This window comes from Scardinius erythrophthalmus (genome assembly GCF_964197995.2).
Source record: "Scardinius erythrophthalmus genome assembly, chromosome: 23".
Classification (NCBI taxonomy): Eukaryota; Metazoa; Chordata; class Actinopteri; order Cypriniformes; family Leuciscidae; genus Scardinius; species Scardinius erythrophthalmus.
The window spans coordinates 19491046-19517261 of record NC_138243.1 but is presented as its reverse complement, the minus strand read 5'-3'; the positions used below and the strand labels follow the sequence as shown (position 1 = coordinate 19517261).

Sequence of the window (26216 nt, the reverse complement as noted above, 5' to 3'; positions counted from 1 at the left end):
TTGGTCCACGTGCCAACCAGTGCATGCGAGTGGTTAGTCGTGTAAGTAAGCATAGATCTGATTGGTCCACGTTAAATAGGAGACCATAACGGCTGTGCGACAGGTTGTAGTTTTTGGTGCTGGCAATGGGAGTCCGAATCATTTCCGAGAAAATGTTTTATTTTGTACATTTCCTTTTAAAGATACAAAACACCGATTATTTTCATTCGTTGCTTATGTTACATGTTGTTAAACGGTCCAAATAAAGCTATATGTAGTAGGAAATATTTCTGTTTATTACGTTTAAATTAAGGTAAAAATAAAATGCCATGTATTAAACCTCGTATGTGCGTTTTGCTTGTAACATGTCCTATTTACAGGACACTGAATTTTCGCCCCATCACGATAAGAAAGGGACGGTTCCCGGTTCAACGAGATGAATTGTTAAAGCGGCTCATTCATGCTTTGTTGACCCAAGAACCGGATTTGTTCACGAATTGTTCATGCGATTCACTGAAAAGATCCGAATCAAAAGAACGGTTCTTTCCAAAACCGCCAATAAAATTCCAAAGCAGAAGAACGGTTCGTTCACCGTTTGTAACTTTTTGTTACGTCTATAGTCGTTTTCTATTTTAACTTTCAAAAGAGCCCACTTAAATCACATATGTGATTCTGTTAAGTGTGTACTTTTGTTTAAAAACCATCAATTATTTCAAATTAAAATTAAAATGTAAACTACTTAAATCAAACTGATTAATGGCGTGCTGTGTCAGACTCAGACCTTAAAATATGAGTGCGAATACAGATAAATAACAGAAACAAAAATATCCTGACACTAGTCACATGACCGTGATGTGAGTCACATGATTTTGCTAAACAAGAACTGCTTGGAAAATGGCAGCGTTCTTACAGTGGAGACGATTTGTGTTTTTCGATAAAGAAACGGTGAAAGATCCGAGTGAAAATGGGAAAAATTTCCAACTACCGATGGGTATATCAGCATGTGATTCAGGTCGAGGACACATTGTGCTTGGAGATATCCTTATAATGCTGAAGTCATGCTTGTGGCTAGCTAGCAATTATGGTACTGTTATACAATAATATCTGTCAATATCTACAATTTCATAATTACTGTCGTCTAAGTCATCGTATAATTTAGGCTGTGGCAAGCCTGCTTTGTAAAACGGATAATCTCTTATGCTTGACGTATGTGTTTCATTAATTGTATTCATAAGTCCAACAGTCAACACTTTCTAGCTGATTATAAATGGCGATTTCAGGTATGCCATATGTGCGTGTTTTCTTTAACTCGTGTATTGCACATATGGATGGACAGATCTGGTTTTTGACCCGCTCCCTGCAGCTGTCCAGCTTTCAGGCTTATAAACTGCGCGTGACACACCTGTACCAGCTGAAACAACACAACATCCTGGTGTCAGTGGGTCAGGATGAGCATGGCATCAATCCTCTGGTAAGATTCACCACAGGTGTCTGCTGAAGCTACATGTCAATGCAAGTGCTGGTCTCTGTGTGCTTTTGAAATGAAAGTTGATTTAGAGAGTGTGTGTATGTGTCTGCCCATCAGGTGAAGGTGTGGAACCTTGATAAGAAGGACAGTGGCAGTCCTCTGTGTACCCGGATATTCCCTGCCATACCTGGAAACAAACCCACTGAAGTGTCTTGTCTCAGTGTACATGAAAATCTTAATTTCATGGCTATAGGTAGGAGTTTTTAATTCCATATCAGGGTTAAATAACACGGTTTAATAACAAATCAGAGATGTTATAGTAACTAAAACCATTTTCATTACTTGAAATAAAAAGGTACCATTTCTTATTTGAATTTAGGGTCCCACTTTATATTAAAGGAACACTCCACCGTTTTTTGAAAGAGGGCTTATTCACCTTCTTTCCTACATTTAGATAGGTGGGCAAATGCATTTTTGTCTCAGTGCATGCATTGTTTTAGTTTGACAGGGTCGGCGCTAGCTTAACTTAGCATAATGAATGGAATCCTTTGTTGCCAGCTTGCATGTCCTGAGTAAAAGTAATATAAAAAATAAAAAAAACCACCTAATTACTTCTTGTGGCCTGCGTATTCACAACGAGTACAAATAGTGATGCAGATTAACACTAGGCGATTTCCTAGGCAGATATTGACTTATATATTAAGGACTATATTAGGGGGAAGCGCAGGTGAAGCACTGCTACTTGGGCGTGATATCTCTGCGCCCAAGTAGCAGTGCTTCGCCTGTGCTTCCCCCTAATATAGTCCCAAGTCAATATCTGCATAGGAAATCGCCTAGTGTTAATATGCATCGCTATTTGTACTCGTTGTGAATACGCAGGCCACAAGTAATTCGTTTTTTTTTTTTTTTTTTTTTATATTACTTTTACTCAGGACATGCTAGCTGGCAACAAAGGATTCCATTCATTATGCTAAGCTAAGCTAGCGCCGACCCTGTCAAACTAAAACAATGCATGCACTGAGACAAAAATGCATTTGCCCACCTATCTAAATGTAGGAAAGAAGGTGAATAAGCCCTATTTCAAAAAACGGTGGAGTGTTCCTTTAAGTGGCTTTAAGTACTATGTATTTACATTTACTTACATTGAAATTAATAATTTGATACAATGTACTTGTGTAATTACATTATTTTACATTGTACTTACATTTTAAAAATTCCTGCATGTAATTACAGCTGTAATTAATTTATGTAATTACATTTGTAATTACACAGTTGACCCTTCCCTTACACCTTAACTCACCCTTAAACCTACCCAATCCACCACACCTGTCCCTAACCTTACCCGTATCACACCTCAATAGCAGCAAAAGTGTTTTACAATACAACATGAACACAATAAGTACATTGTACTTATTTTTTGATGTAAGTACATAGTACTTAACGCCACCTAATATAAAGTGGGACCGAATTTAGTTTAACTTGATGTACTTAAAAACAAACAAACTATATAGACATTTAAAAAAATAAAAATGACTAAAACAGCAAAATTACTTACTAAATCTAAATATTAATAAAACTATAATAGTATCTCAATTATACTACAATAACACATCACAATTGTTAGTCCACATTTTTTTTTTAAATTGAATTGAACTGAGTATTTGTATTTATATACTGTTTGAAAAAAAGTTGATTTTAGAGGGCAGCTAATAATAAAGCAAAATAAACACTGCACTTTAATGTTAAAAAAGTTTACTAATTAATGGTTTTCTAAAACTATGTAAATATAACTTGAAATCCCTTCGAATATATGAATAATTTCAATGATTAAATTTAACACTAAATGTCATTTGCAACCCAGTTAGCCTATTTCTGTAATATGATGCATTTCAGAGTGTAACAGAAAATTTAGTTGGGAAAAAGTGTTGGTTGGGAGTTTATCCATCAATAATTGATTGGATTGTGAAAAGTGGGCGTTACATGCCCAAATACCAAATTAGATTTTATGTTGCTTTTAATATCTGTGTTAAATGCTCAGGTTTTACAGATGGCAGTGTTGTGCTGACAAAGGGTGACATCACCAGAGACAGACACAGTAAAACTCTCAGCCTCCACGAGGGCAGCTGTCCAATCACAGGCCTGGCTTTCCGACAGGCTGGCAAAGTCACACACCTGTTTGTCGCCACTTTAGAAAAAGTGCAGGTACGTTTTAGTTTAGGAATGTGATATCCTGCCTTTGTAATGAAAGCAGATGTAAATCACACAGAACTGAAAGCAGGAATATTTTTACGTTGACAGTGTTACACACTGTCAGTGAAAGAGTACCCTCGTATAGACCTGGACACTCACGGCTGTGCGCTGCGCTGCTCGGCGCTCACAGACCCCTCGCAGGACTCTCAGTTCATAGTGGCTGGAGATGACTGCGTGTATTTGTACCAGCCTGACGAGAGAGGACCCTGTTTCGCATTCGATGGGCACAAGCTTCTAACTCAGTGGCACAGAGGATACCTGCTGCTGCTCACACACAATAACAAGTCCCCTAGCAAGTAAGACTCATTTTTATGGCATGGATTATCTTTTTTTTTTTTTTTTGCTTTAAGATTTTTACTTTATTATGCATTCATATTTATTACATTTCATTTGTACAGATCTGATTATGGTAGCAGACAGACATCCCCTACAGAAAAGCACATCCTGACCATTTACGACCTGGACAACAAGTTCATCGCTTACAGTGCGGCGTTTGATGATGTCATTGACGTTCTGGCAGAATGGGGGTCGTTCTATGTCCTAACAAGGGATAACACAATGTATATGCTGCAAGAAAAAGACACACAGACCAAGCTAGAGGTTAGTACAGTGTTATTATCATTAAAGGAATCTTTTTTTTTTTTGTTACCTGAAGTAAAAAGTTATATACACTACTGTAAAAAAGTTTGGGCTGGGTAAGATTTTTTTTTTCTATGTTAATGAAAGAAGCTGCATTTCTTTGATCAAAAATACATTAAAACGGTAATATTGTGAAATATTATTATTACAATTTAAAATAAAGGTTTTGTATTTTAATAAATAGTTTAAAGTGTAATTTATATTTCTGTGATGGTAATGCTTAATTTTCTGCATTATTACTCCAGTCTTCAGTCTCACATGATCCTTCAGAAATCATTCTAATATGCTGATTTGCTGCTCAAGAATCATTTCTTATCAATGTTGAAAACACTTAAATATTTCAAAATATTTGTTCACACATTTCTGGCAGCCCTTAAACACTAAATTAAAATAAAATACATTGAACTGAATTGAAAATAAAAAACTAAATGTACAATTCAAAACTATAATAAATGTGATTTTTACTGTCAATTCAATATTATTCACAATTATTATTGTCCATAACATTATCCTTTATGATAAATATTTATTTATAATAAAAGTTTATGTGTTGTGTTACTTAGATGCTGTTTAAGAAGAACCTGTTTGTGATGGCCATTAATTTGGCTAAAAGTCAACACCTGGACAATGATGGTCTGTCTGATATATTCAGACATTATGGGGACCATCTCTATACCAAAGGGGATCATGATGGAGCCATTCAACAGTACATTCGGTAGGTGTGCAGTTCAGATTTCTGTTTGGACATTTTATGTAAAACGGTAAGCAAGAAAGCTGTTTCTCATGCTTACATCATGACCCTCTGTCTTTCTCAGCACCATTGGGAAGCTCGAACCCTCGTACGTAATTCGTAACTTTTTGGATGCACAGAGGATACATAACCTGACGGCGTACCTACAGGCCCTCCACAGGCAGTCCCTGGCCAACGCTGACCACACTACTCTACTGCTGAACTGTTACACCAAACTGAAGGACAGCTCCAAGCTGGAAGAATTCATAAAGGTCTGTAGAAAGAAATCAGCTTTGCTCTGAATGTGCATTTAGGCTTTTTAAACAAAGCCTTGACCACTAACAATGCTTTTTATACTCTGCACCTCTCCTCTGAATGTAGAGCAATGAAAGTGAGGTGCATTTCGATGTTGAAATCGCCATCAAGGTGTTACGTCAGGCCGGTTATCACAGTCACGCCGTGTTTCTGGCAGAGAGACACATGCACCATGAATGGTATCTGAAGATCCAGCTAGAGGATTTGAAGGTGGATACAGCATTTTTGGGCTATGATATGAATTATGACACATAACTAATGCTTTTCAGTGAGTTTATGTAAGCCAATACTTTTTAATTTCGTCCACAAGAAATTAGCCCTGCCTTGTTTTTGCCTGAAAAACTTTTTTTTGTTACACTTTCAGAATTATCAGGAGGCTTTGCGCTACATAGGGAGGTTGCCATTTGATCAGGCGGAGAGTAATATGAAACGTTATGGTAAAACACTAATGCACCATGTGCCTGAGAGCACCACTATCCTCTTAAAACGTCTCTGCACCGACTATCACCCCAGCAAAGACTCAACTGACCTGGACAGTCTGGATAGGCCTGTGGAAAACAAGGTCATTTAGATTAGCAATAGCAAATAATCTGAGATTCTGAAGAACAATGAGTTACAGCGGATAACCTTTTATCTCAAAATTTTCTTTTGACAGGCCAATCCAGAGGAGTTCATCCCAGTGTTTGCCAATAACCCAAGAGAGCTGCGAGCGTTCCTGGAACACATGATTCAGGTGGATCCGTTCTCTCCTGAGGGAGTTTATGACACTCTACTAGAGCTCAGACTACAGGACTGGGCACATGAGCAGGACCCAGGGGTAAAAACATGCTTCACACAATTGCTACACATGCCTCATGTTATATTATGCTATTATAGAAGGCATCTGCAGCTCAAAAGATTTTTGAAGAATTTGACTCATCACCCCCCAAATTGAATGTTTACTTATAAAATTAGCAAAAATATCTAATGATTTTTGCAACTAATGTATGTGCAGTACTCTCAGCACCATTTTATTAATTTTACAATATTTGACCAAGTCCATTCCACAGAATCCTGCTGATATTACAAAATAGTCTAATTTATTTGCATGAATTTGGCTTGTATAGGATATTTAATTGTGCTAGCTCATTTAACTTATTTTTACATTTTGATGATCATTGCCATTATTTAACACTCATTTAAAATGTAAAAACAATAGTTTAATAACACTATTAAATGCAATTTTTAAAATGAATTTTTCGTACTGTACATTGTAATATGATTTAAATTCACTTGAATCATATCAAATGACTAATTTGACTTTTTTAGTGTTTGTTTACTGTTCATTTTCAATCAATTTAGATAACATGGAATTATAATATCAGCCATAACATCAAAATATTATTTGCATTGGCCAGAATCAGTGCATCCCTAGAAAAAAGTGTTCAGTTCTGACTGATTGTACACATGCTGTTGTGAAAGCATATAGGAAACTCATCTCTCTTTCTGTCTTTTGTGTGACAGAAGAAGAAGGTCCTGCAGGAGGCAGCACTGTCCCTTCTGAGGAGTGACAACACTGTGTTTGACAAGGCCCTGGTGCTCTGCCAGATGCACAACTTCAAGGAAGGAGTGCTGTATCTGTATGAAAAGGGCAAACTGTAAGCGATTTTTCTCATTTCTTATCACTGTCAATCTCACTCACTCAGAAAGTTCTGTGAAAGTTATCTACCTGCCTTCTACAAGTCTTCTAAAGCCACCTTATTTTGCAACATGGAAGTGAGCAACTTTGTGTAAATGTTCGAGACTTCCGATTCATAAGCTGATAAATGTCAATAACTTGAAAAATAGCAAAGTGCAGTAAATGGTAAAACTACTTGTGCATAAAACTTGTGCTACAAACCAGTGTGCTTATGATAAAGAATTAAAATGTTATGATAAACACCAGTTTGCTATATAAAGCAGCATAATAAACTTTTTTTTATTACAGTATACAGTTTATTTTATTACTTTTTTGTACAGATAAAATAACTGGAAGCAAATGACACCAAAAGCCTCGCACATTCAAATTACAAATTGCTGTGACCATTCTTGCGTTAAAAATAAAGTGGATAGCTTTATGTGACAACAGACCAAAATTACAAACTGAACTCCTGACAAACTAGAGCTGCATGATTCTGGATAAAATGATTGATTTTTTTGTTGTTAGAGATCACGATTCTGCACAAAAAAACCCTCAAAAATAACATGCCATTTACTAGAGATTATGACAAAATAATTAAATAAGTTAATTGCTGCAGTCTATTTAAAAATGTTTAATTAATTTGAATTGATTATTTTTTTAAATCCGTTTGAATGAGTGATTCAATGACCCACCCATAAAGACTTCACTTTTTTCAATACTGGATGAATCGGCGTTTGTGAACAAAGGCCCTGTCCCAAATGGCACACTCCAGACTTGTGGACCTCCTCAGAGTCCACACTTTGGTGACGTCATGTAGTGCAGAGCTATAGGGCCCTTGGTGCGAGTCCACGAGGGCGCATTGAGAGGTATTTTTGGGGCAGACTCGATCATCACGCCGGAAATAACGGTCTGGTTGTTGTTGGACAGGAGAAATCACATTTTTGCACTCCGTCGTCTTATCTCCATGTCAACTACACAGCCTAATTTTACAGTTCTGTATTTTGATAGTGTGTATGCCACCTGGGCATTAGACAATAGATACATTATGCTTATTTAAATGATGTATACAGTTGTACATAATAATACATAATGTTCCATTTGAACTAAGATTACAATTTTAACACATAATGAAAATGTGCATGAGTTTCAGATGAATTTACAGGTTTCAATATTAATACTGTGTTTATAAATGACTCAGTAAAGCCCTGACATTCGGTTCTATTTATTTGATGAATCATAATGCGATCGTATTATTCAACGCGCTATTATTATGTTTGAGATATCAACCACTGCTTGATGACCAAAATGTTTGTATAATCTGTAGGTTACAACTGGTAAAATGTACATCTAGGTCATAAAAAACGTAATATTTTCTTCTCAGCCATGTCAACAATTGTCCGTGAGCGAAATCTCCTCCCATCCGTTGTCTGATTGGCCTTTCGCAAGGATTCCTGGGTAGTTAAAGTGTGTGGAGCCTGCATCTATGCGGGCTTCGCAGAAGACCGCTTCAAGGGTACAAAGGGGGCGCTGCTGAGCACACTTCAGAGCGTTAAAATGCTGAATGGGACGGACTCGTAGACTCGGCGAGCACGCGCAAGACCTTTTCGAGACCGAAAGTCCTCATGAAGTGCGCCATTTTGGACAGGGCCAATGTCTTGAATGAATGAATCAATGGCAAATCATTTTTTTAAGTCACTTGTCGCCACCTACAGGTATAACGGTGTAAACGAAACAATCTTTATTTGAAGCTTCAAGTTACTTTCAAAAGGTGATGTGCTCTATTTGATCGCTACCGTAGACATCAGTGTCTATATCTAAACTCTAAACTTTTATCCCAGTCTGTGATAATTTGAATATTTGTAATGGACACTGTGATGTTGAAAGACTATGTAAAGTTGTTGTAGCCTGTACATTATAACTGCTTTCTTTGGGTCACCGGCAGCGCCAACACAGATTTGAGGTTTAATAGACACAGCCAAATAGTTATCATTTAGGAATAAGATCACATGGTTGTTTGAATCGAGATTGCAATCTTTTAACGATTAATTGTGCAGCTCTACTGCAAACTTACATTACATTTACCTTTAATCTAATAAAAGCACAGGATTAATAGTGACAGAACTGTTCATTTCTGCAGGTACCAACAGATCATGCATTACCACATGCAGAATGAAGAGTATGGGAAAGTTGTGGAGGCCTGTAAGCGCTACGGTGACAACGAGGTGTGTTTGTGGGAACAGGCGCTAGGCTATTTTGCACGTAAAGAAGAGAACTGCAAGGCCTACATTAGTGAAGTCCTGCAGCACATTGATGAAAATAACCTCATGCCTCCTCTTCTGGGTGAGTAATGTGTCTTAAAGGTCATGATGACAGAATGTTCTTTACCGACTCTTAACCTTTTGATGAACTCCAGATCATATAATTGTAGTGTTTGCAATATTGTTTATCATCATTTAGACCTTATGTGAGTGTCTGTGTTGCAGTGGTGCAGACTTTGGCCCATAATTCCACAGCATCTCTGTCAGTCATAAAAGACTACCTGATAAATAAACTTGAGAGGGAGACCTCGCAGATTGAGGAAGACGAAAGGAAGATTCAACAGTATAGAGAGGAGACGACCCATCTACGTGCTGAGATAAAGGAACTCAAAACCTGGTGAGTGAACAAGAGCTGTGCCAAATGACCAACCGTGAGGTGTATTAATTTTATACGGTTATTTTGTCATTCAACATCAGACTCTTATAGCCACTTCCCCTCTGCGACAGTTGAGAGCATGAAGTGTTCAACATCCCACACTTTCCCACTCTGAATTTTCAGTGTGAACACACCATTTATACTACAAAATGGCATAGAATAGAGCATAATCACATGAATTTGGACGCACCTGTTGATTCATTAATTTCCGAATGGCATAACAAATTTATGCCACAATTGATCAGTCAGAATCAAGCAGTAAGCTGCTCACATTGCTTTTTCAGTGCAAAGATCTTCCAGAAGACCAAGTGCAGCATGTGTAACAGCCCGCTAGAGCTGCCATCTGTGCACTTCCTGTGTGGCCACTCCTTCCACCAGCACTGTTTAGAGAGCTTCGCTGAGAGTGAGGCCGAGTGCCCCACCTGCACCCCTGAGAACAGGAAGGTGATGGACATGTTGCGTGCCCAAGATCAGAAACGAGACCTGCATGATCATTTCCACAGACAGGTGCTGATTTTTCCCCTGCAGTTTTGAATTGATCAAAAAACAATGCAAATGAAAGTTGGATAGAATTAAATGGTCTTTTTCTCTCTCTCTCTCTCTCTTAGTTGAAATGCTCTAATGATGGCTTCTCAGTCATCGCTGATTATTTTGGCCGTGGAGTGTTTAACAAACTCACTCTGATAACGGATCCTCCTGGAGGAAAGAGTGGAGCTGGGAATCTGGAGGCTGAATTCAACAGAGATCTGCTCATTAACACCAAGAGGAATGTTTGAGAGCTGGACTGGAGTACACTTTAAACGAATTGCTGATCTAGGGTCTGATATCTGACTCTTGGTTTGCTCCAGAAACAGCTCTACACTTTAACATCCTTGGAACAAATCCAGATTAAACTTTGCAACTCACAGCTCGTGCAGAATCTCTCCATCTGTGTAGTCTGCAAGATCAGATAAGCATAAAGAGGAAAATACCATAACCGCTGTGGTTGACAGTAAGATGCAAGAACTCGCAGTTCAGGACAGTGACCTTTACAAGCTTTCAAACCAGCTGCCACAGGCGCACTATAGAAGACAACTTGCACAGCTTTATTTTGCATCCCTTTATAATTTATGTATAATATTTAATCCGTATTTCAGCCACTCATTACTGCAGATAAAGCAATTAATCAACAATAATCAAATGCCTGTGAAATAGTCATTAATAAATGTAAAACATCATCATTGATTTTGTTGTATTTACACATCTCAGATGTCTGCGATTTGTCATGAATTAATAAAAATGAAATATTTACACAGCATTTTACATTGCATGTGCCACAGCATGCGGAAATATGTGTAAAAGATGCACATCAAAAAACTAAGCAAATTTCCATTCATATCTGCATGGAATAGTTTCTAGTTTGCAAAAACAGTTTGGGGGGTTAGAAGTAATATGCCACGTTAAACAGCTGAACCAGCAAGACAAGTAGCTAAGAACCACATCCTGTTCACAAGAGCTGATCCATGGCACATACAACTGCTGTATGTCTGAATTTATTCAACTCTGATTTTTTTTTTTTTCAAAACCAAATCACATTTTTGCAACTTCAACCTGTATGACCTGCAAAAGCACCATGGCTTGATTTGTCGAAACAGGCTTAAACCTTCTAAATGCTGTCCCTTAGCTAGTGAAGAGTTCCCCTATCATCAGCATTGTTGATGGTTGATATATTTTTTAGTATGTTTATGAAACCAATGACCGTTTACTGAAGCTCTGCTTAACTCAGTGAATCAAATCATGAATCTCAGCCATTTTCATGTCATTGTTACAAAATATAAAACAAGCATGAAGAGAATAGGTCATTGAAATGGTAAATGTTACGTCCTCCTAGCTACCACAGTACATAATGCTTTTTAGTTTTTCTGTTCTTTTTCCCGCCACATCTCAGCAGACTGTGTGAAACATAATGGTGGCACAAAGTGTCTCTCATTCAGAAGAAACACGTGCGAGTTTTTCAGGTTTATCAGTAATCTTTTAGTTTGTGCACTATTACAGACATTGCTTCCTGTTTTTACCACCATTCAGTCTGCATCGGTTATTAATAAGACTGCACTATCTGTGCAGATTATGCAATGATTTATTTTATTAGGGAAATGCAATACACACAAAAAGAAGTGGGCTCGTCGCAAACCAAATTTCCTATATTTTATAAGTTACTATAAATGGGTATTTTGGAACAAACTAAAGACAAAACGCGCTGAAAACATGTAATGTTTTAAAAATACTTAAATAAATGTTATTATTCTGGCAGCTAAAGTTGTTAATAATGCGACTCTTCTTGTGGCATAGAATTAAAATAAAATGCGTCTAAAACCTGATATAAATAGATCAGTGCGTCTGACAAACTGATGTTTTCACGCACTTCCGCTGAACATCTCGCGAGAACAAGTTTCCTTGGCAACAATACACGGTGTTTTAATGGAGAGGTCTGAGCGACAAAAGGTTTGTTATTATAGCGCAAATCTCATTAATTTAGTCGTTGATACTATAGTACATATGTAAGAATTTATACAACATGCTATTGCGATTTATTTTCAGACTCAATAATGAGACGTGGCCACTGAATCAATGTAGCGCGAGAGTTAAACACTGAGCTGCCGTAAAACATTGTTATTCCAGGACGTTTGTCACATTTTGTCTAAATATTTCGCCACATGTCATGAAGTTACGAAATAGTTGCTTCCTAAAACTATCATAATTCCCATCATAAGCGAAACAGCTTAAACCCGCTGGAAAAGCCTAGCCTACTTAATTCATAGGCTCTATCCAAACGAGGTAACGTTATGCTGTCTAACGTTACCTAGACAGTATTTTTAGTGCATCATAGAAGTGTTCTGAGTCAGCAGCTTTTTTGGTCTCATTATGACTTCTCAAAATGAAGCCTGGGTAGGCAGCTCTATAGGTTCCGAGAGACCCAGTTTTAGTAAAAACTAAAGTTCAAATAACTCTTCAATCAGATTCAACTCACTACCAACCAGCCATACGACGAGAGTTTTGAGGTGAACGCAGACGAGGCCGCCAGCGTTCACACACCATCCCCACGACAGAGAGGTGAGAAATCTTAACCACTTTTTTTCATTTTACCTTCCCATTCACCAACTGTTTTTCCTCATGACAGTTTCCAGGAGGACAGGCAGGCAGAAGCTCAGCGCCATGGCCAGTTATGTTGGTGAGAAAGAGGACATTAAAGTAAGATTAAAGTTAACTGGCTCATTTTCATCAATGCTTAAAGTGAGGTTTTATTGACCTGACCTTTCATCTGACCACAGAGGAAAAAAGAGCCGCCACCTGGTGCTCACAGTACTAACGAGAATGATGAAGAGGAGGAGGAGGAGGAGGAGGAGGAAGATGATGACGATGATGATTCTGATGACACAGAGTCTGATGAGGAGGAAGGGGAGCCTGGATCTGCTCCAGAGGGGTAGGGCCGTAAACTTGCACACTGTCTACTGCCCAAGATTGATTGACATTAATGTTTCATTTACTTTTAGCTAATGAGAAAAATCAGATATACAGTAAGGAAGTGGGCTAGTTGTGCGTAAGAAGATGCAAATGTAAAATTTCAGTGTTTAACAAAAGTACTAAAAGCATTATAGCTACAGTATTTACTCAAAACAACAAGCTTTTTTTTTTTTTTAAATAATGGTGTGTGTGACTTCTCACAGTGCATATGACCCTGCCGATTATGAACATCTTCCTGTCACAGCCGAGATCAAAGAGCTGTTTCAGTACATCACTCGGTGAGCATTCACACCACTTGCTTTCCGCCCACACACGAAACACACGGACATACAAAATGAAGAGAAAGACATTGTCAAAGAGAAACTGACCCTTACTTAACCCTCTTACACTGCAAATGAATGTTTCTTTAACTATCACTTTTGGCCCTGTGGACATTAAAAAGAAAAACAAACTCTAATGTAAAACTCTTTTTCTTTACCTGGGCTATTAAACACAAAATAATATTTTCACACATTTTAATTTGATAAAATTATAGCTTGATTGGAAATGATTCACAGTGAATATGTATATAAATTATAATTAACTATAATATAAATTCAATTATATTATATATACATATACAACTTTAAATTGTAATATAATTAAGAATTTTAAATAATCCAATAATAATAATAATGTTTTAATGAGACTCATAAGACATGAAAGAAATGGCAAACTTATTTTCTTTAGCAGGGCTAATAAAACATATTGAAATAATATTTTCAAACTTTTTAATTTGATTAAATTACAGCTTGATTGGAATTGATGCACAAGGAATGATATTTATGTAACTTTAATATAGTTGTTTATAAAATATAATTAATTATAATATGCATACAATTATATTATATATACATATAATTACAACTTTTACATTTTAATATATATAAAAAAATGTTTAAATAATACAATAATAATAATAATAATGTTTTAATGTGACCTTTATAAGAAATGAAAGAAATTGCATTCTTCTTTTGTTTTGCCTGGGCTAATTAAAATAATATTTTCACACTTTTTAATTTCATAAAATTACAGCTTGATGCACAGTGATGTAGCTTGATGTAGTTAACTTCAAAAGAATAGTATAAAATAAAATGAATTATATATACATATAAAGTAATATTTAATACACAATAATAATGTGACCTTCATATAACAAAAAGAAAAAAAAACATAAACAGTGCTTGTAGTTGAAGCACACTTATTTGAGTTGTCGATATCTCATGGATTCTTACTGGTATTAATTGAGTGACTATTTCCTTCAGATACACTCCTCAGACGATAGAGCTTGACCACAAACTGAAGCCCTTTATCCCTGATTTCATCCCAGCTGTGGGGGACATTGATGCTTTCCTCAAAGTGAGTGAACATTCAGGTGTGGTTCTGGTCTGAAAGTGTCAACTGACAATTTCTTTCTATGTTTTTTTTACTATTTGCGTTCTGCAGGTACCCCGGGCGGATGGGAAGGCTGACAATCTGGGTCTCCTCGTTCTAGATGAGCCATGCGTTAAACAGTCAGACCCAACAGTGCTTTCCTTGTGGCTGTCAGAGAACAGCAAACAACACAATGTCGCTGTGAGTCCACACACGCACACTAGAAGACTAATTAAGAGCTTTGATGATTGTGGCCTGGCAAGTGAAATGAGAATGTGATGCACATGTCTTTCATAGGAAGTGAAAGTTAAGAGCATCGAAAACCCAGAGAAGAACCCCAAAGCCATAGACAACTGGATCGAGAGCATTACTGAGCTGCATCGGTCCAAACCCCCAGCTACCGTACACTACACGAGGCAAGAACTGACATGAATCAACCCACGAACATCTAGAGAGCAGAACATCTGTTATTTTGTAAGAAGTGTGGTGGAAATCCCCCTATGCACCCGACTTAAGCTAAACGACACCTGCTTCGAGTCGGACAACGTCTCGCCCCTTATAAACACCATCACTTGGAAATGAAAATAAGATCTGTAGTTCTCCACTAAACACAATCACTTGAGAATGGAAGTAAGCTCACTAGAGTCTAGTCTGCTGCGTTTGAATATGCTTTAATCATGGCCGGGAGAATCTCGGACCAATTTCAGAGAATCCACCCCCAAAAAAAGTTTATAGAATAGGAGCATGAAAAATGTGATGTTTCATTACATACTTTTTCAACAATATGATTGGTTCTTCATATGTATAATTCTCGGTAAAAGCAAATTTGGACATGTATGCAGACACACTTTGGCATATAAATGTCATCATGAAAGTAAGTTCTGATTAATTAAAAATGTCCTTGACACCAGTCTTGTATTTCTTCAGACCCATGCCAGACATCGACAGCCTGATGCAAGAGTGGCCAGCTGAATTTGAGGAGCTTTTGGGGAAGGTTAGCTTTTGAACAAAATATGTTCTGCTATATGATCCTTCATCAAAGCGTGTTCATCTTCACTTTCTGGTCTGTTCACCAGGTGAATCTCCCCACAGCTGACATTGACTGTGATTTGGCAGATTATGTTGACATTATTTGTGGTAAGTTGGTCCATTGCATGTTTCTTGTATTCTCATCTTTGATGCTTTTGTTGGTTATTGTAACGACTGTTCGTGTACCCTCAGGAATCCTGGACATCCCTGTGTACAAGAACCGAATTCACTCACTTCACGTCCTGTTCACACTCTACTCTGAATTCAAAAACTCACAGGTTAGTTTTATATACTCTACAATATTATAGGGTTAGTTAATAACTCACCCTCATGTCGTTCCAAACCCATAAGACTTTCGTTCATCTTCATAACACAAATGAAGATCTTTTTGATGAAATCTGAGAGCTTTCTTTCCCTCCATTGACAGCTTCGCGACGAAGATCGTAAAACTAACCCATATAAATTGAGCGGTTTAGTCCAAATTTTCTGAAGAGACACGATCGCTTTATATGATGAACATATTTAATTTAGTCTTTTATTCACATACAAACATTCATCACACATCAGTTGTGGTAAACATCGCTTGTAGTTCGAGAACCAATGAGGTTCATTCTCGTGTTACGCAGCACGTTTGAGCTTCAGCAAGAACCAATGATGTTTGTTCTCGTGCGTCAAGCAGGTTCAGTTGAGCTTCTGTTTATGTTCGCTGATCAATGCTTGTCCATAAAAGCCTAAATTAAATCTGGTTAATTTCTTGTTTCTTGGTTCTCGATTAATATGGGTTAGTTTTACAATCTTTTTATGAACTTTTTGAAGCGTCAAAGTGGTTGTTGCATAGCTGTGTATGGAGGGACAGAAAGCTCTCAGATTTCATCAAAAATATCTTCATTTGTGTTCCGAAGATGAAGGACATGAGGGTTTTCATTTTTGGGTGAACTGTCCCTTTAAATAAAATGTTAATCACAATCTGCAAATATTGATTAGGGTTTTTTTGCATTATGCAGTATTTTTGTAAAAACACAAGATTTTGAATGTTTAATTTGTGTGTGTGTGTATTTTTTTTAATGGTTGCTGCATTTTTTTGGGAGGTTGTACTTTTGATAACCTAATTTTCCCCCCTTGTGATCAGCACTTTAAATCTGTAGCGGAGGGCCAGAAATCTGACACACCGCCTGCTTCACGTACAGCTACTGCTGAATTAGAAAGACTCACTTTGGACTGACGTCTCCATCATGGCCTATTTTATTACATCCTGTTTTGTTCTAAGCCGTGATGTCACCAACTGGCTTCTGTTATGTTCTATTTCATTACGTTACACTATGAATTCTTCATATGTTTGTTCTCACAACAGGGTTGTGATGCTATAATCACTACAATTGCATTTTAATAAAACATATTTCTTCAAACTGTAGACTGGAAATGTGCCTTCAAAATAATCAAATCTACTCTTTTTCTACACCTTTGGCAAATTATTTGACAGTTTCCAATGAATTGGCCTTCTCTTGTTGAAGGGTAACACCTGTGAGCTGAGCAGAGGATGACAGGTTTCCTTCTTGAGCTCACTTCCTCATATTAATAGATATTTTCAATCACTTTACACACTAACAGCTTATCCAACTCAGTATTGGTTCTTCAGGGCATATACTGTTAAATAACAGAAAGTATAGTTATTTACTGTAAATATCCCATAAAAATAACACTAAACACTCAAAGTCATCTGGAGATTTAACAAAGCAGGATGACATCTTAACCATATACAGTATACAGTAAGGAAAATAAGTATTTGAACACCCTGCTATTTTGCAAGTTCTCCCACTTAGAAATCATGGAGGGGTCTGAAATTGTCATCGTAGGTGCATGTCCACTGTGAGAGACATAATCTAAAAAAAAAAATCCAGAAATCACAATGTATGATTTTTTTTAACTATTTATTTGTATGATACAGCTGCAAATAAGTATTTGAACACCTGAGAAAATCAATGTTAATATTTGGTACAGTAGCCTTTGTTTGCAATTACAGAGGTCAAACGTTTCCTGTAGTTTTTCACCAGGTTTGCACACACTGCAGGAGGGATTTTGGCCCACTCCTCCACACAGATCTTCTCTAGATCAGTCAGGTTTCTGGGCTGTCGCTGAGAAACACAGAGTTTGAGCTCCCTCCAAAGATTCTCTATTGGGTTTAGGTCTGGAGACTGGCTAGGCCACGCCAGAACCTTGAGATGCTTCTTACAGAGCCACTCCTTGGTTATCCTGGCTGTGTGCTTCAGGTCATTGTCATGTTGGAAGACCCAGCCTCGACCCATCTTCAATGCTCTAACTGAGGGAAGGAGGTTGTTCCCCAAAATCTCGCAATATATGGCCCCGGTCATCCTCTCCTTAATACAGTGCAGTCGCCCTGTCCCATGTGCAGAAAAACACCCCCAAAGCATGATGCTACCACCCCCATGCTTCACAGTAGGGATGGTGTTCTTGGGATGGTACTCATCATTCTTCTTCCTCCAAACACGTTTAGTGGAATTATGACCAAAAAGTTCTATTTTGGTCTCATCTGACCACATGACTTTCTTTTATGACTCCTCTGGATCATCCAAATGGTCATTGGCAAACTTAAGACGGGCCTTGACATGTGCTGGTTTAAGCAGGGGAAACTTCTGTGCCATGCATGATTTCAAACCATGACGTCTTAGTGTATTACCAACAGTAACCTTGGAAACGGTGGTCCCAGCTCTTTTCAGGTCATTGACCAGCTCCTCCCGTGTAGTTCTGGGCTGATTTCTCACCTTTCTTAGGATCATTGAGACCCCACGAGGTGAGATCTTGCATGGAGCCCCAGTCCGAGGGAGATTGACAGTCATGTTTAGCTTCCTCCATTTTCTAACGATTGCTCCAACAGTGGACCTTTTTTCACCAAGCTGCTTGGCAATTTCCCCGTAGCCCTTTCCAGCCTTGTGGACACTCTAAAAAATGCTGGGTTGTGTTAACCCAATGTTGGGTCAAAAATTCAATTTAAAAATGGACAAACCCAGCCGTTGGTTTACATTTTTAATGTTACATTTTTGATTTTGTCCAAAATGCAATATGTCCATTTTTAAATAGCATTTTTTAACCCAATGTTAGTCCATATTTGACCCAAAATTGGGTTAACACAACCCAGCAGTTTTTAGAGTGGTGGTGTACAATTTTGTCTCGAGTGTCTTCGGACAGCTCTTTGGTCTTGGCCATGTTAGTAGATTCTTACTGATTGTATGGGGTGGACAGGTGTCTTTATGCAGCTAACGACCTCAAACAGGTGCATCTAATTTAGGATAATAAATGGAGTGGAGGTGGACATTTTAAAGGCAGAGTAACAGGTCTTTGAAGGTCAGAATTCTAGCTGATAGACAGGTGTTCAAATACTTATTTGCAGCTGTATCATACAAATAAATAGTTAAAAAAAATCATACATTGATTTCTGGATTTTTTTTTTTTTTAGATTATGTCTCTCACAGTGGAAATGCACCTACGATGACAATTTCAGACCCCTCCATGATTTCCAAGTGGGAGAACTTGCAAAATAGCAGGGTGTTCAAATACTTATTTTCCTCACTGTGTGTATATATATATATAATGTAAAAATGTAATGTAATGTAAAAAAAAATAGAGCATATATATATATATATATATATATATATGCTCAAAATTTTTTACATTTGAATGATAAACTGAATCAGAGCAAGTTGTCCTTTATGAGTTATTGATCCGATATACTGCGCGAAATGTACATGAAACATACATACTAGATAATCTGACTAGGAGCAGCCCTGCCTTCTTCCTTGTTCTAGCCACTTTTGTTTTCCTGTTGTGGTTTACGCTGGCTATTTTTTAGTCTGAGGTGACAGTTTCGAGTGCATTGAAGCTGATCATATAACACAGATTAGAACGGTTTTAGTTATAAATGCTCCTGTAACTTAAATTCTAACTGCTGACTTACGATGCCTGGATGTTACATTTATGTCTGGCTGTTTCTGTTTGCTGCATTTGGTAAGTGTGTCTGATTATTTTTTCTTTTGCTGTGTCTGCTTTGTTTGTGCTATTAACGCACCAGTGTATATTAATTAAAAAAAATCTCTATAGGGCCTACTTTAGAGACCTGTTTTTTTTTTTTTTTCTGGGTAATTTTGGATAAATTGTTGAATGCGCTTCTTTCACAATGTCTTTCAGTCAAATGTTTAAATCTGTTTATGGATTGTAATGACCATTCATATTGATTTAACAGCAGAAGAAACTCTTGAAGTGAAGACGGGCTTATATAGTCGCGTCGAACTCACTGGAATGTCACTTCATCAGAAAGAGACTGTTGAGTCAGTGTCATGGACCAAAATAAACCTAAATAGAACACAATTATGTATTAAATATGTAAACAATGGTACCAATGGTTCCAAATGCTACGGTGACTGCTGTAGAAAGGTTCATTTTTATTTTAACAACAACTCCCTCATTCTGGAGAACGTGACCGCAGAGGATGGAGTCTTCATGGAAACTATAGTTAGAAGAAACGGAGCTATAAAATCCCAAAACTTTACATTAATTATTCAATGTAAGTCAAGACATTTCAGACTCTTAATTATTCATAAGTAATTCACCTTTTTTTTTTATCTGTTTGCTCATTAAGACATTTTATTTTAAGACCCACCAAATGCAACAGAAATTGTGATCTCGCAGAACTCCAGCACATCTCTGACTCTCAGATGTGAAGTGAGCGGGTCATTTCTGCAGCTGATGTGGAAGAGAGAAAGAGTCCCCATACTAGAGAAACACAGACACTCATTCAGTGACAGAAACCAAACTCTACACATCAGCAACATAACCAGCTCAGATTACGGGACGTACAGCTGTATTGTTTCAAATGCATATGGAGAATCAGAACAGCACATACATATTACCGGTGAGCAGTTGATCATTGATCACCTTATGTCAGATTGTAATATTATATTCAGGACCAGAAATGAAACCAGCACAATTGTGAAAAGAAAGCAGCATTGCATAATCATGTCATTTTCTGTTTTTCTTTTAAGATAAGAACTCAACTGTTAACCAAGGAAATGGTTTTAGTGGTAAAACTCAGACTGGTCAGATTCTGCTTTCAAGTGGATTTACACTCATGGGTGTTTTTGGATTGTTCATGTTCTACGGCCTTTACAAATACCATCACAGTAAGACTTTCAACCACATACATGAACAATGTTCATACATGTTGCTTCAGCAAAATAATAACTGCATGTTTATGAAACCCACAGCATTTATGATTTAGGTTTACTGTGACTCAGATCATGAATGTAAATACCACGTAATCTCAGCAAATGTTCTCAAAAACATCAGAGAGGAAGAAAAGGAGAATGAATCACAGACACATTTTCTGCTTTAAAAACTCCCCTACTTTGCAAAGACACATAAAACCTGAAGTACAATTAGCAACTACTTTTTTTTTTTAAATGATTCTATTTTGTACAGAATATTTTACTGTAATTATATTTTTTAGGGCAAAGAGTTGAAAATGGCAGAACTACAGATAAAGGTATTGAAAATATATCAAGGAGTGTATGTGTGTGTTTATATATATATTGTATATTATTATACAACCAATTGCATTGTCATATAATATCTATGAAATATACTTTACAGGGGATGCAGATAATGACCTTGGAATTTACCAGGTAATGGGCAATCAAAAAATGATTAAACAGACGTAATCAGAATTTCAGTAGACGTAGGCCTACATGGACAATAAAATTATTTAGATTTTCCTTATCCCTTTGAATATATATATATATATATATATATATATATATATATATATATATATATATATATATATATATATATATATATATATATAATATTTCCAGACAGGTCTTGACCTCATTTAGAAAAATAACCCGAGGAGGTGTAACGACCACTCCGCGCTTAGCATTAAGGTCATAATGTTAATGCAGGTTAACAAATTAAGCTTTTAGCAGCTATACACATTTACAATTTTACAGTCTAATCTTGCACCCACGTAGGCTACATGTCCATTATTTATTTATTTTTTATTATCTAGTAAAAATGGGACAAATATGTCCAACCCAAAAAGTAAACAAACTCAATGCATGGCTAATGCAAAGGCAAGTTTCCCAACCAAATAGCAAACTCTGTCATGTTTCATAGTTTGTCATGTTATATTTTATACAATCCACCTTTAGGCTACTTTAACACGTGAAGGCGTGACTTCTTGTGTGACACTTCAACATTTACTTTTTTGCTAATTTTCCCGCTGCACCGGAAGTTGCGTGGCCACTGACGCAATCATGTCATTTTATGGGGTCTTTAGTTCATGAAAAACTCCTCCAGTGGAATGCTATAATAAATGTAGGCCTTTTATGTTTATTATTTTTTAACAGCACCTGTTATTATTTTTATGATAATGTTTTTAATAACACCTGTTTACTATACTATTCTATTGGTTTACTCTGGCCACTCTTGTCTCACAGGAAGTACCCGACACTGAAGAAGCGACTCCTTTGCCGTACGTCTACACAGACTTCATTAAGCCGAAAGAGTCCAACCAGGACTCTGCTACAGCGCAACACTTTGAAGACTTTGGTTACTCTGAGGTTGGACCCACATCATGCAGTGAGGAAACAGTTGTTCAGTGATGGTGAACAGACCACAGCGTGTCCTGAGGCTGGAGATGAATGACACAGCTAATATAAGAGATTACAAAACATGTTGGAGTTTAAACAACGAATACTAATATACTTTCATATTCATGAATCTGGTGCAGCGCAAATTCAAGTCAGAGAGTCAGACGAGCAGGGGAAAAATACATGTGTACATCCTGATCAACCACCAGATGGCAGCAAAAACAGCTGAAAACACAGCAGTTCGACCATGTACAACCAGAATTGTTTCTGATCCAGATGGCCAATGCGTCTTCGGAATAATCGTTTCAATTACATTCAATAATCATCATTCTGAAAAAGAACAGAAGAGACGTGTTTCCTTTCTTTCACTTGTCAATGTACAGCATGAACACATTATAAAGACTTGATGAATACATAAAAGGACTTAATTGAAAACTCCAGTGCCTTGGCAATAATGTCAAGGATACAGTATTTGAAGTGACACACTGTGAGAGGTCGTAAGTTTCCATCCTACCCATTAGTGACTGTCATACATAGTGATTAGATAGATAAATGACTTTGAGAGCTATTGGGAGAGCACAAGTGGTTTGTCTTGCATGACAAACTCTGTTAAAGGTTCTGTATATCAATTAAACGGCATGTCATGGAGTCAGCGGCAGATTAATTGATGTTAAAAGATGTCAGTAAAGAGGTGCAAACTCTCACAGTGCACAAAAGAGACCAAAACAGCATTTTAGAGACAGCTGTCGATTACCTGAAAAGTCTCACCACATCTTTCATTTACAGTTAGAGTAGAGCACTCTACTTTATCATGTATACCTAAAGCAATGTCTTTATTGGGATACCAGGGATACACACTGCAACAGGATAGGTTCCTTTCTTTGTTTTCTCTCTTCAGTAAAGCCAAAAGGAAGAAAAGAGTAAAACAAAAATAAAAGTTTTTTTTTAACAGACAAGTGTAGATAACTGTACAGTCTCACTTTTTCTAAATGTGCTCAAATTGTTGCACCCATGGAATACTGGGAAATGATACCTACAAACAGAAGGGGGATGTAAGTCTTTAATGATTTAACTTTAATCTCCTGTGATATAAATAGAAAAAAACAAAGAGGTTTGGGGACAGTGTTAATTAAAGATCTCCTATACAACTACAATAAGTGCAAACATATTTATATACAAAATTGCACATATCATTTGAGTTTCAGGGGGGAAAAAAACAAACAATGTGTGGAAAATATTTTGCATCGCCCATTTGGGGATAAATAAATCACGAGGCGAACCAAAAAAATCAGACGAAATGCAACGCAGGTATCAGGAACAAAACATTTGAGATTTGTGTGATAAACAGATGCACTTTGATCTGAAGGTTTAACATCAGTGATTAAGCCCTATCTGGCAACCCTGAGACAAAAACAACCCCATTTCAGCACGTTTGACTAAGCTGAACATTCACTTGGAATTAATGGACCAAATCAGACTATGAGCACCATAAGGCTTCGGAGAGCCTCGTTCAAGTGCGTACAATCTGCAGGGTTTTGATTTTCATTAAAGCCACTGCATCAGTAATTCAGATGCACTTTTGATTACCTAATAATCATACCAATCGATTTAAAAGCAAATATTTGACGTGAAGAGTACCCAAAATCCCGTGAGATGCTTTCATGATCCATTGTGTGCATTAAGAATTAAATTTAGTAAATGATATGCTACAGCTGATAGAACAATCACATTGAATAAGGGGGAAAAAAAGATGTACAATAAAATAATTTCACAGCATTTAAAATGTTCAATTTATATTCTGATAGTCACCGATGCCATCCATGGTTTACATTGTCATAACATATACATTATCTACTGTTATTCAAAGAAATTTCATATTACACCCTGAAGAGCTTCACTGTGATATTCAGTCCCTCTCTTCTGAAAATCCCCCTCTGTGTCCACTATCTGGTTGAACACAATCTGTGAATAATTTCTCAAATATACAAAAGTGCTCAGTCTTCAAGAAAGCGTAAAAAATGTCTATCTGGCCCGAAAAGCCTCTTCCCTTTTTTAAGGCAAGTGGTGACCAGTAGGTCAAAAGACTCTTGCCACAGAACCGTGCTGTAACATCTCCCAATAAATATTGCAACAAATAATTCCCCCCACATTTGAAACGAGTTAATGGCTTTTGGCATTTGTAGTTTCCAAAAATGGCGAGAACTTTACTATTAATGTAGAAGGACGGGAATCTCTCTCAACTAGACATGTAAAGGGCAAGAATGACCGAAGTACGCACTGTGAATGAGTGGCCAATAAGCCAAGGTCATGTCCACAAGTGTAAAGCATGCCGAAATGGAAAAAACGGAACAAACTAAAATGATTCAGAGATCTTTATACTACATTTACGTAAAAGCTTTTAAGACAGGACCGCTTGCAGACATCGTCCCTTTGGCCCTCGATTTCTCTGAACTGTAGTCGAGGTACTGTAAACACTTTAGAGGGTGCTTGAGGGAGGTCGCAACTGAACAACCGTTCAATGAATGATTCACAAACATCAAGCTCCTTCCTGTTATCCAGACTGAACAAAGTCAAATTCTCAACCAATTAAAGTTCTGAGCTCCAGGGATTTCAGAACTCTCGGTCAGTTTCGAATTAGCAGATTCCGGAATTGGACGGATAAGGGGGGCGTTTTGTTCAGGGAAAACACGCACTCATTACCTTTCATTCTCACCAGCACAACAGCAACGGCACAATATGATACACCAGTACCAGTAAAATCTCTTTTCCAAAATGATTCTTTAGACAAAGTTATATATCATCTTTATAAATATTTTCTGTGCTGTTGTGTCCTCTATCAATATAAATAGCAAAATATAGTGTCATATTTCCTACAGCTAGTTGAATTCCCTCAGCCGTTTACACTAACTAAAGCATCTTTTAATCACAAGAAACCTTTCCGAAAGGATCCATAAGAATGAATGTACAATTTGAACTAAATCTTTGAAGTAATATACTCAAACAAAATGGATGTCTGTACAAAACAAAATGAACAAAATAATACAAATACAAAAAAAGAACACAATCAATGTGTGTGTTGTTAGCCACAGGAGTGCATAGATGCTGAGTTTGAGAAATGAGTCTGGGAGGTGTGTGAAACCAACCGATTGGGTGAAAAGTGACAAAAGCTGATATCAACATTGATTTTTTTTTTCTCGGAGGTGGTGATGGTGTGTGGAAATCATCTGTGATGATCTGACCTACTTCTTTGTCCTTCTGAACGGAAGATTGTTTGAAGAATACTCAGCGCTAAATTTTGTTTCCTTTTTTCCTTAAATTAAAATGCTAACCAATAAATACGCAAACAAAGATGCTTCTAACACTTTGTGGTGTACATTCAGGAACATTCATATTGAAAGTGAAAAAATGCAACATAAAATAAACAAACAAACAAACAAGAGAAAAGAATCACTGTAAGAGTTAACAATAAACATTGCCATAATAATAATTTATATTATATTACAAATTATTCCTATGTTTTTTTTTGTTTTTGTTTTGTTTTTTTGCAGTCCAAGGTCCCTGCCAGGGTAAGGTGATTTTTTATAGTTTTTCTTTTGAAGGAATCCAGATGTAAGGTCCAGACTGTTCCTCTATCACCATCTTACACTGGTTATAAATGTCCTCTAGTGTTTCCCCTTGAACCAGCGCTGAGAGAGAGAGAAAAAGAAAGAGAAAGAGAAAGAGAGAGAAAGAGCTGACGTTATTAGATTATTATGCACTTTAGGGAGCAACGCCTTTATCATTTTGCGCCACAAGAAGTAAGAAACCTCGATGACAGTTTCATAATGATCGTTTTTGAACTTAATGGATCATTAGCCACTTTATCGCTCATGAATT

The 26216-nt window shown here is 37.1% G+C and overlaps 4 protein-coding genes across 16 annotated transcripts in view; 3 read left to right on the top strand and 1 right to left on the bottom strand.

The window, feature by feature from the left end:
* Positions 1–813: 813 nt before the first annotated feature.
* vps11 (VPS11 core subunit of CORVET and HOPS complexes) lies at positions 814–11031 on the top strand. Its single transcript, XM_081354876.1, has 16 exons — positions 814–1015; positions 1302–1450; positions 1565–1700; positions 3486–3649; positions 3746–3993; positions 4096–4297; positions 4900–5051; positions 5152–5338; positions 5448–5591; positions 5746–5943; positions 6037–6198; positions 6885–7018; positions 9179–9381; positions 9525–9696; positions 10020–10242; positions 10344–11031. Exons 1-16 carry the CDS (start codon positions 874–876, stop codon positions 10509–10511), a joined length of 2784 nt encoding a protein of 927 aa, XP_081211002.1. The 5' UTR covers positions 814–873; the 3' UTR covers positions 10512–11031.
* A 1068-nt stretch (positions 11032–12099) lies between these two features.
* Positions 12100–17134, top strand: ift46 (intraflagellar transport 46 homolog (Chlamydomonas)). Its single transcript, XM_081353591.1, has 12 exons — positions 12100–12216; positions 12732–12825; positions 12893–12963; positions 13044–13195; positions 13440–13514; positions 14541–14634; positions 14722–14850; positions 14947–15065; positions 15577–15643; positions 15726–15786; positions 15871–15956; positions 16808–17134. Exons 1-12 carry the CDS (start codon positions 12193–12195, stop codon positions 16898–16900), a joined length of 1065 nt encoding a protein of 354 aa, XP_081209717.1. The 5' UTR covers positions 12100–12192; the 3' UTR covers positions 16901–17134.
* A 2407-nt stretch (positions 17135–19541) lies between these two features.
* LOC308683834 (leucine-rich repeats and immunoglobulin-like domains protein 2) lies at positions 19542–24118 on the top strand. 2 transcript variants are annotated; one of them, XM_081354636.1, is made up of 7 exons: positions 19542–19698; positions 19934–20254; positions 20345–20602; positions 20733–20870; positions 21197–21232; positions 21340–21371; positions 22188–24118. In XM_081354636.1, the coding sequence occupies exons 1-7, from the start codon at positions 19650–19652 to the stop codon at positions 22350–22352; spliced, it is 999 nt and encodes a 332-aa protein (XP_081210762.1). In that variant the 5' UTR covers positions 19542–19649; the 3' UTR covers positions 22353–24118. The 2 variants fall into 2 exon arrangements, with proteins under 2 accessions (XP_081210762.1, XP_081210763.1); XM_081354637.1 differs by lacking the exon at positions 19934–20254 and having other exon boundaries at positions 19565–19698; positions 20330–20602; positions 22188–24115.
* Position 24119: 1 nt separating this feature from the next.
* The window catches only part of dlg2 (discs, large homolog 2), a 243638-nt gene continuing 241541 nt past the window's right edge, over positions 24120–26216 (bottom strand). For all 12 annotated transcript variants that reach the window (XM_081354624.1, XM_081354630.1, XM_081354629.1 and 9 more), the window contains one exon: positions 24120–26026. In XM_081354624.1, coding sequence (XP_081210750.1) covers positions 25920–26026 — 107 coding nt within the window. In that variant the 3' untranslated portion in view covers positions 24120–25919. The remainder of the gene's footprint in view (positions 26027–26216) is intronic.